This window comes from Amblyomma americanum, chromosome 10 (assembly GCF_052857255.1).
Source record: "Amblyomma americanum isolate KBUSLIRL-KWMA chromosome 10, ASM5285725v1, whole genome shotgun sequence".
In the NCBI taxonomy this organism is placed as follows: domain Eukaryota; kingdom Metazoa; phylum Arthropoda; class Arachnida; order Ixodida; family Ixodidae; genus Amblyomma; species Amblyomma americanum.
In genome coordinates, this window is record NC_135506.1 from 103,183,953 (window position 1) to 103,196,912 (window position 12,960).

A 12,960-nucleotide genomic window follows, 5' to 3' on the forward strand; every position below is an offset into this window, starting at 1 on the left:
TTGGTAGAACGCGATAGTGGCAAACTATCATTCAGCGTTTTTAGGAAACCTACCCACACGGGACGTTATCTCAACTTTAGATCCGTCCACCCCACCTCACATAAGAGATCGGTTGCTGCCACGTTATTAAAAAGGAGCCAACGCACCTGCAGTTCTCCCGAAGACAGGGCAAACAACTTTGATATGGTGCGGCAAGAACTTTCACGCAATGACTACCCAACATCTTTCGTGGCATCCGTGAAAAACAGCCATGTCGACCAGAACGTGAAACAGCTGTGTCTTCCCCCCTGAAACATGCCGCTGTTCCCTACACTCATGGAATCAGCGAGGCGTTGGCACGCATTCTGCACACCTTCAATGTTGACATTGCCCACGTTCTGACCAGAAAACTGTGACATGCTTTGGTCAACGTAAAGGATGTTCTTCCAAAAGAAAAATATCCCGGCATGGCTAACAGCATTCCCTGCTCAGTCTGCGACTGCATCTACATTGGCGAAACTGGCAACTTTGAAAGGAGCCTAAGAGATCACAAAAACGACGCTAAAAACAGGAAAGTAGATTCCAGTGCTATCGCCAAACACTGCATATCGAAACAGCACATTATCGACTGGGCAAGGCACAAGTTCTTGTGGCAGAAAAGAGGAAATTCCCTCACCTTCACCTGGAATCTTTGATTATACAAACGACCTGTCACGCTTTGAACCGAAACTGCAGAAATCTGACAACTGCTTACGCACCCCCTTTTCAAGCATACATAAACTCGCGCACTCGCTCCTCGTTTTTAACTGCGAACAAGCCGAAACTTCTTTTGTGTGTTTTATTTCTTTGTTGTGGTCTGCGTCATCAATGTCATGTTTTATGATTCAACCCGACCGAACGAGTTTTTGTCCAACTCTTGATTTCACAGATATACTCAATGGTGAGCACCTCAGCTGTTGATTGTATGCAAAATGTTCAGGGTAAGGTATGCAAGGAATAACACAAGCAGCTAGGCAGAAGATCAGCTTGCCTTGTGTTTTTTTTAATGAAAACCTCAAGCCAAAGCAAAGCATCAAAGCCTGCTGCACAGCTTAGCTACAGGCACCACAACATAAACGAAGTCAGGCAAAAAGACAAAACAGAAAGCAGACCGCAGCCAAAAGCAGAACTAACTATTCACATAGGCAGCTTTACTGTTGACCTGCAAAATGAGAAAGTTCATCGGCTGTTAATTGGAAACTTCTTGTCAAGTGGGTAATAACATCTGATATAACCTTTGTCTTGCAAAAACTCTTGCAGGCACGTTTTATACAGCACAGCACGTAATAAACGAGTTTAATGCAGGAGATCTGAGCAACAAATAGTAAATTACAATAATTAGTATGGTAGAGCATAAAAAAATCATGCTTCAACTTTTCCAGCACGCACAGAAGCTTGATTCGAGTTGCTTTAAGCATTTACTACAAGTTCCTTTGACCAAGTCTTCTGCAATGTTGAACAAAAGGCATTCCCACCCAGTTTTAGTTTTGGCGTAAACACTGCGGCATAGCTTGTATGTGAACTGACTTTGGTAAAAAGTATGGAATTAAAGTATGGTAAAAGTACTTTGGTAAAAAAGTATGGAATGTCCATGAACACAATGTGTTCCTTGGCCCTTTAAAACAAGCAGTTATAGCACGTTTATTACTCTTTATGCTTACAGATAATGGATCCGACCAACCACCAGACCAGACTTTGCCGTCCTTGCAGCATTCTGCACTTCTTGAAATCACTAACGTCAGAGTCAATAAGTCAACCATTCAGTGCAATATTCCGACATCCAAGCATGCAATGCATCACACATAAGCTAGAGACACAGACATTTATCTACTTCACATGCATGTTCAGCACCTAGACAGATTTCAAATGATGCTTTGCTGCACAGGGACAGCTCAGTATTATAACATTTGTCCCAGATTCTCCTATGTGCGGTACAATGAAAGGTGATAAACAACTAGACTATGTTGGCTGCTATATTTTTTAAAGTTCGGTTATCCTGAAGTGAAGCTTTTCATAACTTACTACCTCAGACTATGAAAAGAGTGGTGGTGAGTAATTCTTATTACTTTGTAATGCGATCATCTTGTCTGTCACCCTCCCTCTCTGCACACAGGAATGAAGAAACATAACTGTGGGTCTACGGAAACGGGGAACTTTAACGTAACAGCTCGCTTATAATTTTTCCATACCTGCTACGTACACATGTCGACTGGTCTGCTGGTGAAAACGTGTGTTTCACTTTGGACATGAAGTTAGCAAATATATTCTCATACAACAATTAATAAATCCTAAAAACGCGCTTGTAAACACATACTGTGACCAGCAGTCTCAGGCAACGGGGCCCCGCCGTAACCGGTGTCGCCGTTTCAGCAGTTGACGGTTGTGATCGCATAGGCCTGAAGTGTTAGTTTTGAATTCTAGCAACTCGCATGCAGCACAAATTTCTGAGGAATAAATCGTTCTGTCCTTTAACATCTTGTCAAGCTGTAGTGACGGAGGCCGAATAACACATATCTGCATGCACACCTATGACAGCGCGGTTCTGCCGCCGTCATGCGAGACCGGCGGTGGCCGAAGTTGTTTGAGACAGAAATTGGTGCTCCTCAAAAGAGAGCAACAGACTACTTAACCAAATTCCCAAACTTCCATAATGCTCTAAAACATTTACGATCAACAAAATGCTCGAAGTAAAGACAAGTGTTGTCCGTGCAGCTCGTAGCAGGCAGTCTGCCAGCGGATCACAACGCTGTACTGTTTTCGCCATTCACTACTTGACGGCACTCGGAACATGTTTCATTTTGTTTGTTGCAGTGAAGTTGCTGCAGTTTGAGGCAGTGCACAGCATCATTTTTTCAGCGGTGTGAGTGTTGGTATTAATGAAAGAAAGGTGGAAACTACACGTCTGCAAGCAGTGCCTATACAAACGAAACCGCAGGAACGACCCGGAATTCTAAATTGACGTGATGGAGCTTCGCCATGACGCAATGTCTGCCGTAGTTTGGGCGCCCTCTATTTTTAATTATTTAGCGGTCACAGATGAATACCATGGGGTGCTCATTGTATACCAATGTATAACGCATCGTTTGAAATAAGAAAACAAGCAAGCAAAAATTTGGTGTCTATAATATAACATTGCTGCCTGCATGTCAGCAAATGGTGTCATACAACTTTCGTCCGTAAAGTTTCGAGGCTGATTTATTTTCTTCTCTGGAAATGATTGCCCAAAACAATTGTTGGTGCATATGTGTAGCGCTATCTTTTCAGGCTAACCTGAGCAATTTATGTTACTGTTGTCGCAGCCGCTAGATGGCACATGTAGAAAAATACGTTGTCACTAGTCGTCTGAGCATTCTATTGCGAGTGAATGTGGAGAGATGGACGTCCACCTCGAACAGCGTGTAAACATAAAATTTTATGTGAAGCTTGGCAAGACAGCCACACAGACGAATGAGCTCCTTTGTGACGCTTACGGCAATGAGAAGTTATCGCGGGAGCAAGTTTTCGAGTGGCACAAGAGGCTTGTTTCGGGGAGAACGTTGGTGAAAGACTACACAAGGCAGGAACACCCTTCAACCTCACGGAATGAAAACAACGTGGCTCGGATCAGGGAAATCGTGCAGCAATACCGCACAATTTCGTGCAGCAGACTTGTGCCGCACTCCCTCACACAGGACCAGAAGGACACGAGGGCATCATTGAGCGCTGATTTGCACTCCGAGGCAGAGAAGAATGCTGCATTCGTCAACGGCATCATTGCTGAAGACGAAACATGTTGTTTCCAATACGATCCTCAAACAAAGAGGCAGAGCACTGAATGGCACTCCACAAGCTTTCCGTCGTCAAGAAAGGTGCGGAGGCAGAAGACCCAAACAAGCACGATGCTGATAGTTTTTTTCGACGCCAGAGGTGTCATACATCACGAGTTCATCCCACGAGGGCAGATGGTGAATCAGGAGTTTTATATCCGCGTGCTCCAACACATGCATGATGCACTGCGACGCCGTCGCCCTGACCTACGGTCATCTGGACAATGGAGCCTACTCCACGATAACACAAGGCCGCACACCGCTCTCAGCGTGACAAAATTTCTTGCCAAGCATAGCATTACTGTACTTCCCCATCCACCATACTCGCCTGACCTTTCCCCATGTGATTTTTTTCCTGTTTCCTCGTGCGAAGAGAGCCCTAAAAGGTCGCTGGATGGGGAGCATGGAGGCCATTCAAGACGCCATGACGAAGGAGCTGACAGCCCTGCCAAAAGAAGCGTTTTCCAACTGTTTCCAAAACCTCAAGAATTGTTGCAAGCGGTGTATAGACTACAAGGGAGACTATTTCGAAGAGGTGCTGCACAAATGATTTCAATGTTAAACGCATTTTTTTTTTAATAGAATCAGTCTTGGAACTTTACGGACAAAGGTTGTATGTTGGACGGCTGTCAACAAGGTCCAGTGGCTCATGTTCAATGAATGTTTAAGCGACATATCAGCCCCTGTCAAAAGAACTTGGTTCAGAAGCTCTTTTTATTTTTGACAATGCTCCCACTCACAGCCATGCGGAATAGGCAAGCTTGACTAGTCAGGTGCACACAATCCAGTGGCCGTCTTTTTACAGCCCATTTTTTAACCCTGCAGAGGAAATATTTTTGAAGTTCAAGTCTGAATTCAGAGCTTTCCTTAGAGAGCGGAGGGACTTGGCACTCATCACTCCACCCAGAATGACCAAAAGAGAGCATAGGCGCAGTTTGTGGCTCAGCACTGCTAGACACTCTATGCAGCAAATATAGTGGGTAGAGTGCGCTGCTTTCGACTGCCATAACTCTACTTTTATGCTGACACCTTTGTGTGACAATGATGTGCAAAAAGTGTGAGGTCACGCTGCTTTCAGCCACCTAATGTGCTCCAGAAAATAAAACTGCATTTCAAAGACTGGCTCTTCTGTGCTATATAAGCCTAGATTGTTAGTGACTTATACTTTTAGGATAGCCGACCTGGCAAATTAGGCACTGCTGCTAATGTGATAATACTGAAAGACCAGTAGCCATTCTTGACCAAGGTTGTAAGCTTTGGTGAAGCTCTGCTCACTTTGCTGTGTAAAAATGAAAAGTGGTAAAGTGAAGAAATGTTCTATGAGTATCCCCACCTGGATCAACTCTGCATTACACTATACCCTCGTTTCTGCTAGTAGTATTAGAACCTCAAAAATACGTTCTGCATTGGTTGAGATTTCATGAAAACAGCCAGCTGTTGTGTCAAGGCCATACAAGGAATCAGCATGCAGATCCAATGCATCTAACTACCCATAATCAGCTGTGCTTAACCAGCCAATAGAACACAACAGCCATATTTATTTACCAGTCATGCGTCTAAGCTGAAAGCCACAAGAGCTGTGTCAAATACTGAGGTTTTACAGCTGTGCGTGACTCTTGGTTGCTGCAAGATGCATGAAGAAAGCGAAATAGTGCATGTGGGTCTGACACTTAGGCATCATATAGTCTCAAAAATAATCTCAACTTCGCATTAGGCCTGGCATTCATGTTCTTTGCTTTAGAGTCCTCTGCTCATTCATTTTCTCTAAGGGCACAGGGTAAGGTAAAATTAGAAAAAAATCATTTTTTTTTTCTTTTGGAATTTTAGAAGTTCAATTCTTTCTACACATGTTCCATGATCGCACTTTCCTCAGAAAGCCATATTTACGGCTGAAAAACGCTTTTTCCGAAACCAAGTAGTGAGCGGCCACGCCCCCTTTCAGGATTAACGTCAATTTTTTCAACCAAAAAGTCCACCACCTGATTTCAAAACTTGTCTAAAATCAGCTACATATAAAAAATTGTCTGGCAACTATTGTACAGCTCCTCTTTTTTAGCCAAGACAATCCTGAGACGCTTTGCACGTTTTTTCCACGTTTCTGCAACCTTCATGCAGCTGCGTCCGAGTGCTATCCCTTTCGATCAGTATTGTAAATTGTGCCGGTGTTGGTTGCTGCTGATAAGTTGAGATGCCCAGTGCAAAGAAGGCCTTCGTCAGGCGTGAATTTCACGGCAACCGCTACGCTCATCGTGAAAAAGCAAAAGGATGTCCACGACCGAATGAGATCCCGAACGCCGAACGCGCCAGCTCCTCGACATCGAAGCTTTCAAGATTTTCTCTGTGCTTCCAGGAAGAGGATGTGCTACAGAGCAGCAGCCAATATGCCTTAATGGACATGGACGGCATTTGTGCCGCAATTACACAGATTTGTGTGTGCAGAGAGTGCGGTGGAAGTGTTGAGCTCATCGAAATTGTGACAAAACGGGTAGGTGTTGCAAGCGTTTACAGTTTGAACTGTGAAGTGTGTAGTGCCGCACAACGATTTGAGACGTCGAAGAAAACTACTTCTGGCCTCTATGAAGCCAACCTCAGGTTAGTGTATGCCTTGAGGTCCATTGGTAAGGGAATGGCTGCAGGAAATATACTCTGTGCTATGCTAAACCTTCCTAAGCCGCCGACAAAGTTTGCGAAATACAATCAAGAGCTTCTAGGTCACATCGAAGCTGCTGCTCAGGAGTCGATGAAAAGGGCAGCTGAGGAAGCTGTGCAGCTGAATGAGGGGGATAAAGACATCGCAGTTGCTCTTGATAGAAGCTGGCAGAAGCGAGGCCATACTTCCAATAACGGCATAGTCTCTGCGACCAGTGTAGACTCTGGGAAAGTGCTGGATGTGGAGGTTTTGTCTAAACGTTGTCCAAAGTGCAGCATCAAGGGTACAAACAGTGACCCCCTTCACAGAGAGGTGTGCCAAAGCAACTACCAAGGCACCAACGGTGGAATGGAAGTCGCAGGAGCACTGAAAATTTTCGGCAGGAGTGAGGAGCTTCACGGCGTTCGATACGTCAAATACCTTGGGGATGGTGACAGCAAGGCTGTTATGGCTGTGAAGGCACGAATGCCATATGGTGATTCCGTTGAAATATCCAAGGTTGAGTGCATAGGGCACGTGCAAAAAAGGATGGGCACAAGGTTACGAAGGCTAAAAAAAGGAAACAAAGCAGCAAAACTCTCTGATGGAAAGAGCCTCTCGGGCCGAGGCCGACTGACTGATGCAGTAATAGACAAGCTCCAGATGTACTATGGTTTGGCCATCAGAAGAAATGTAGGAAACCTGGATGAAATGCGAAAGGCCGTTTGGGCAACCTTCTTCCACTTATCGGCCACAGACGATGACCCATGCCATGGACTTTGCCCAAAGGGACCTGATACGTGGTGTGCCTTCAACAGAAGTCAGTAAGAGGGCAAGCCATTTTTCCACAAGGAGAGTTTGCCTGCATCTGTCTTGGAGGCTATCAAACCCATTTATAGGGAGCTATCGAAGGCTGAGCTCCTAGAGAAGTGCCTGCATGGGCAAACTGAAAATGCAAATGAGTCGTTCAACCATGTTGTTTGGGAACGCGCGCCAAAGAATGTGTTTGTTAGGCTTCGGACCCTACGGATGGCAACACTGGATGCTGTTCTTTCATTTAATGATGGTAGCATCGCACGGGCCAACGTTTTGAAGGCGTGTGGATTGAACCCAGGGAGCAACACCATCAAGTGGCTAAGGGAAGCTGACCATAAGCGCATGTACTTTGCGGACCGAGCAACACGACAGCTTACAAAAGAGGCCCGACAGTCAAAACGACAAGCCGAAAAGCGAAAAAATGACGGCGACAGTGACTACGAAGCAGGGGGCTATTAAACCAATTACTATGGAGGCGTTTCTGCGAATAAAAAATGGTTTTTCACATCTTTTTTCTCTTTACGCTCTATTATCTCAAAACAGTTTTTTTTTACAAAGGTACCATTATTTCCAATGCCTTTCAAGACAGACGGCTGATTTTTTTTTGCAATCATCTACATAAGTGTTGCCAACTACTGAACTAGAATTAAGCAATTTCACTGAGCAGTTATTCTGTTATGAATTTTGAAATGCGCAAAGAAAGGCCAGATTTGTGTACTACCGGAAAAAATTTTATTAAAAATCGAATTTTCAACACAATTCAAATATTCTAGTTCAGTAAAAAGAGCACAAAATTTGGCAAACAATGATATATGTATTATTAGGCTACTGTTATTAGTTAGTGAGAAACATGTACCTCAACATGGCCTAAAATGCATGGGAAGTATAGGGCTTACCCTGTGCCCTTAAGTGGATTACATTGGTTGGCACCTAGATTAAAACAGCTGGCACTCGTATTAATTGAGTTGACACTCGGATTAAACTGGTAGGCGCTGGCATTATTCGAGTTGGCATTTAGATTAAATATGCTGGCTCTTAGATTATAAGTGCTTTGCACTCAGATTAAATTACATGGCGTGCAGATTATATCAGTCAGCACTCAGATTATGTTCAGTGGCACTAGGATTGAATTCAGTGAGAAAACCTCTAGTAGGCAGCGTGCGAAATAATCTAAACCTGACCACGTTCTCCTTGCCAATTAGGCATAGGCAGCGCAAGCAAGTCCAACACCAAGCAAACCCTAACTTTGTAGCCTTTCAAGGCACAGCAACCAGTAAGATGCTTGTGCACGCAGCCCACAGAAAGCAATTTACAAAGAAAGAATACTTATAGAAGTGGAATCTGTTCTAATTTCTACAGAGACAGCAATGCAACAGCAGTCAGCAGCACTCAGGCAATATAGTGTTTCCTGAAGAAAAGGCCTTGGCTGTTGAAGCATATCTGTGCAGAAGTTCAGGAAAAGTAGTAAAGTGCAGTTTCTGAAATAAGGTTCATAAGTGGCCATCATCTTAGATGATATTTTGAGTTTGTGAAATTTCCCAGATTACCAAAGTGAATGTATGTCACATCACAAATGCACCCAAAAGTGCCTGTAATAAAAAATCTTGTCTGACAAAAAGCACCCACAGGTTCTATGGCATTAATGCAGCAAACTGTGTTATTATGGTAAAATAATTCACAAATACTTTATTTACAATGCCTTTGTTATGAACTACTAAGAACAACTCATTACCGATACAAAAGCACCGAAGTTTGGGCCAGTTGGTATTGATCCATTTTGAGAAAACGAAGCAGCACGAAAAAACGGGGACGAAAAAGACACAAATACCGACAGGACGAATGCTGCACTTCCAACTGATTTTTATTCAGAATACCAAAGCTTAAATACAGCGCTACTATCGCCTCGTGGCAATCAACCGCAATGATCCAAAAATGCCATTTCATTATCAAGAAGAGACAAGGAAGCGGTGCTGACACACTGACCACCTGCTTTTCTGATGTGATATGCTTCAATAATCTCTTTCCATCCGATCCCTTCCACGCCCAAGAATTTTAGTTTTCCGAAATATGGGTTTACACTTACAATCCCGGCAGTGGATAGCAAGATGACCACTTTTCCTTTCTTTCACCAGATTATAATGCTCCCTAGCTCTCTCATTAAAACAGCGTCCCGTTTCACCAATGTACACACTATGTGAGCGGAATGCTGTACACTACCTTAGTAGTGCAACGGGTGACAACGAGTTGGTGGTTTGTAGTGCAAACCGGCTTTTTCTTGCTAACCATCATTGGGCAAACTTTTGATAGCTTGCTTGGGGCGGAGAAGGGCACGTTAACACCGTATTTACTTGAAGCTTTCTTAAGATTATGAGAAACTCTGTGAAGGTATGGAATTACTTGCGTTGACAGCCCCTGGTCTTGCTTATCCGTCTTTTTGATGTGCTTTTTCTTTTGTAGCAGTGTCTCTGCAACAGCTGACAATAAATCTGGAGGAAAGCCAGACATGCGCAATCACTCAGTTTGCATTTGAACACTTTCAAACATCTGATGCAGACATGATTTTTCCAAAGCGGAATTGAGGCAATTTGTGGCTATTGCTCTTTTGATTATTTTTGAATGAGCACTACTGTAAGAGAGGAGTGCTTTTGCAAAAGGCACTCCTTGCAAAAGGTTGCAAAAGGCTTAAAGTTTACCTTTGAACTCCCTAGTGGAAATTGTATACAGCTCCTTGACCTGAGAATTCATTTCTTGGACAGGCATATATGCTGGATGTATAATCCTAGGTCACAAAAGGCACTCCTCCCTTACAGTAGTCCTCATTCAAAAATAATCAAAAGAGCAATAGCCATTAATTGCCTCAATTCCGCTTTGGAAAAATCATGTCCGCATCAAATGTTTGAAAGTGTTCAAATGCAAACTGAGCGATTGCGCATGTCCGGCTTTCCTCCAGATTTATTGTCAGCTGTTGCAGAGACGCTGCTACAAAAGAAAAAGCACATCAAAAAGACGGATAAGCAAGACCAGGAGCTGTCAACGCAAGTAATTCCATACCTTCACAGAGTTTCTCATAATCTTAAGAAAGTTGCAAGCAGATACGGTGTTAACGTGCTCTTCTCTGCCCCAAGCAAGCTATCAGAAGTTTGCCCAATGATGGTTAGTAAGAAGTAGTTAGTAAGGCCGATTTGCACTATAAACCACCAACTCGTTTTCACCCGTTGCACTACTAAGGTAGTGTACAGCATTCCGCTCACTTGCAATAGAGTGTACATTGGTGAAACGGGACGCTGTTTTAATGAGAGAGCTAGGGAGCATTATAATCTGGTGAAAGAAGGGAAAAGTGGTCATCTTGCTATCCACTGCCGGGATTGTAAGTGTAAACCCATATCTCGGAAAGCTAAAATTTTTGGATGTGGAAGGGATCGGATGGAGAGATTATTGAAGCATATCACATCAGAAAAGCAGGTGGTCAGTGTGTCAGCACCGCTTCCTTGTCTCTTCTTGATAATGAAATGGCATTTTTGGATCATTGCCCTTGATTGCCACAAGGGGATAGTAGTGCTGTACTTAAGCTTTGGTATTCTAAATAAAAATCAGCTGGAAGTGCAGCATTCGTCCTGTCGTATGTGTCTTTTTCACCCCCGTTTTTCCGTGCTGCTTCGTTTTCTCAAGATGCCTCATTACCGATAACAGTGTCAGTAAATAAAAACGAAAAAAAATTCTTCTCTAAAGAGAAAAATTTCTGATATGGCCTGAAACACTCTCTACATGACAAATGTAATTTGTGCAGCAGATTTCATTTTCCATTGACTTACACTTTTGAATTCCAATAACCTAAAATGTTGCTTTTGAACAGTAAACAAATAGTTTGAAACTGCTGCACCGATTTACTAATTTGTGAAAGCCCGCCATGGTACCAAGTCGCTACGCCTCGTACAAGAACAGCCAAAATAATACAGAGCATGATTCAGTATTTAAACTTTTTTCACATGCTCTACAAAAAAAATATGGTTTTTTGGATATATTCATGAGCTCACCAGTAGCATTTGCTAGAATATGTATTAAGTTCCTCCGAATTCTTGCCAAGTAAAGCACAAGAGCAATTTGATCACTAAAGCATGCGCCACAATATTATGGCCAAGACTGTACACCCACCACCACATATTTAAGGAACACAAATTTGCAAAAGAAATTGAATTTCTTTACGTCCAGTTCCCACATATTCTATAATTTAAAGGTGTACTAAAGAGGAATCTGAACTACTTTTCTAACCGCGGGAACTATCTGCACATTCCGGGCATTCTTAGAAACCTATAATTATTGTCCTGTGAAGCCGATTGCCCTAATTAAATCGAGTTAAATGTCCCGGCTCCCATCTTTTTTTTTTTTAACTCAACACGGTAGGTTGGAGGAGTCGACCAACGCGTCAGCCAGTCCTGTGGCGGCTTGCCGCTCTGCCATCGGTGGAGTGATCGTAAATCAGAGTCCACGTGTATTTTTATTTCCGTGGGCCTACTTTGCGGCTATATTGTCTGTGGCTGAGACTGTTTATTCACAGAAACCTAAAAAACTAAATAAATGCGAAAGCGAAGTCGCCACTGAACTGGCTGAAAGGCACTACATGCGTTGGTTGACTCCCCCTACCAACCGCGTTGAGTTAAAAAAAAAGGCCTGAGCTGGGTTGTTTAATTCAATTTAATTAGGAAATCGGCCGCACAGGACAATGACAATAATTCAAAGTTTTCTAAGAATGCACGGAACGTGTAGATAGAGTTCCTGCAGTAATAAGACAAGTTCAGATTCCTTTTTAGTGTATCTTTAATGTTGCACTGTGTAACTGACAAGCTGGAAATTAGAATGCACGTAAGAATTCCAGCCTGTGAGCAAAGATGGCAGTGAAATGTGTTTCACTAATATTGTGCCCCACAGACTTTTGGCTGCAGCTGTACATTATTCTATCTTGTGAGCCCACCTCCAGAAGTCTCATCTTCATCTGAACCTCTTCATTTGTCTGGATCATCTCAGGTCTCCGTGATCGTCTGAAAATATAAATGCTCTAAATGCTACATGTGTTGCTGAAGCACAGCACATAGGTTATTGCAGATAAAAACAACCATAGGGTGGCTAGTCAACATCATTACTTAACATCTTTATATGAGGGCGCATGATGACTAGGGGATAACAGATCTGCACCTAGTTGTTCTTGAGGAGTTAATTCCTTTTTCTCTCGATGATCGCTTTATCGAGAACTTTTTCCACTTTTTAAGCGAGCTTATTTACACTCCTTCAAACATTCTCTCCATTCCTCATTATGCCCAATGGCAAACACCTCGAACAAAAAAAAAAGATCTGCAATTCTGTATACACTCATGTAAAGGGCGCAACTTATTTTTCGAGATAATGAATTCTCCATTTGCACGACAGCACATATTGTATGACCAATTAGCCCGAGTCTGGCGAATGTTTCATAAAAGTAAACAACTGCAAGTCTAGATGATATGACGGCCTACAGGAAGGCATTGCTGCATAATGGTGAAGCCTTTGTGCGATAAAGGTTTTCAGCAGAGTGTGAACAGAATGACACTTCAAGGACACGATCATACTGGGCTTCACTGGGTCAGTGTCCAGTAGTTCCCCAGAGAACGTGCTGTACAATAAAAATTATACACATGTGACATGCAATTACTCTTTGCA

General features: G+C 43.1%; 1 protein-coding gene across 1 annotated transcript in view; it reads right to left on the reverse strand.

Moving 5' to 3' along the window:
• LOC144106827 (poly [ADP-ribose] polymerase 2-like) overlaps positions 1-12,960 on the reverse strand; it is a 93,215-nt gene that overhangs the window by 35,191 nt on the left and 45,064 nt on the right. The window contains exon 8 of the mRNA XM_077639774.1: positions 12,239-12,305. Within this exon, the coding sequence (XP_077495900.1) occupies positions 12,239-12,305 (67 nt within the window). The remainder of the gene's footprint in view (positions 1-12,238; positions 12,306-12,960) is intronic.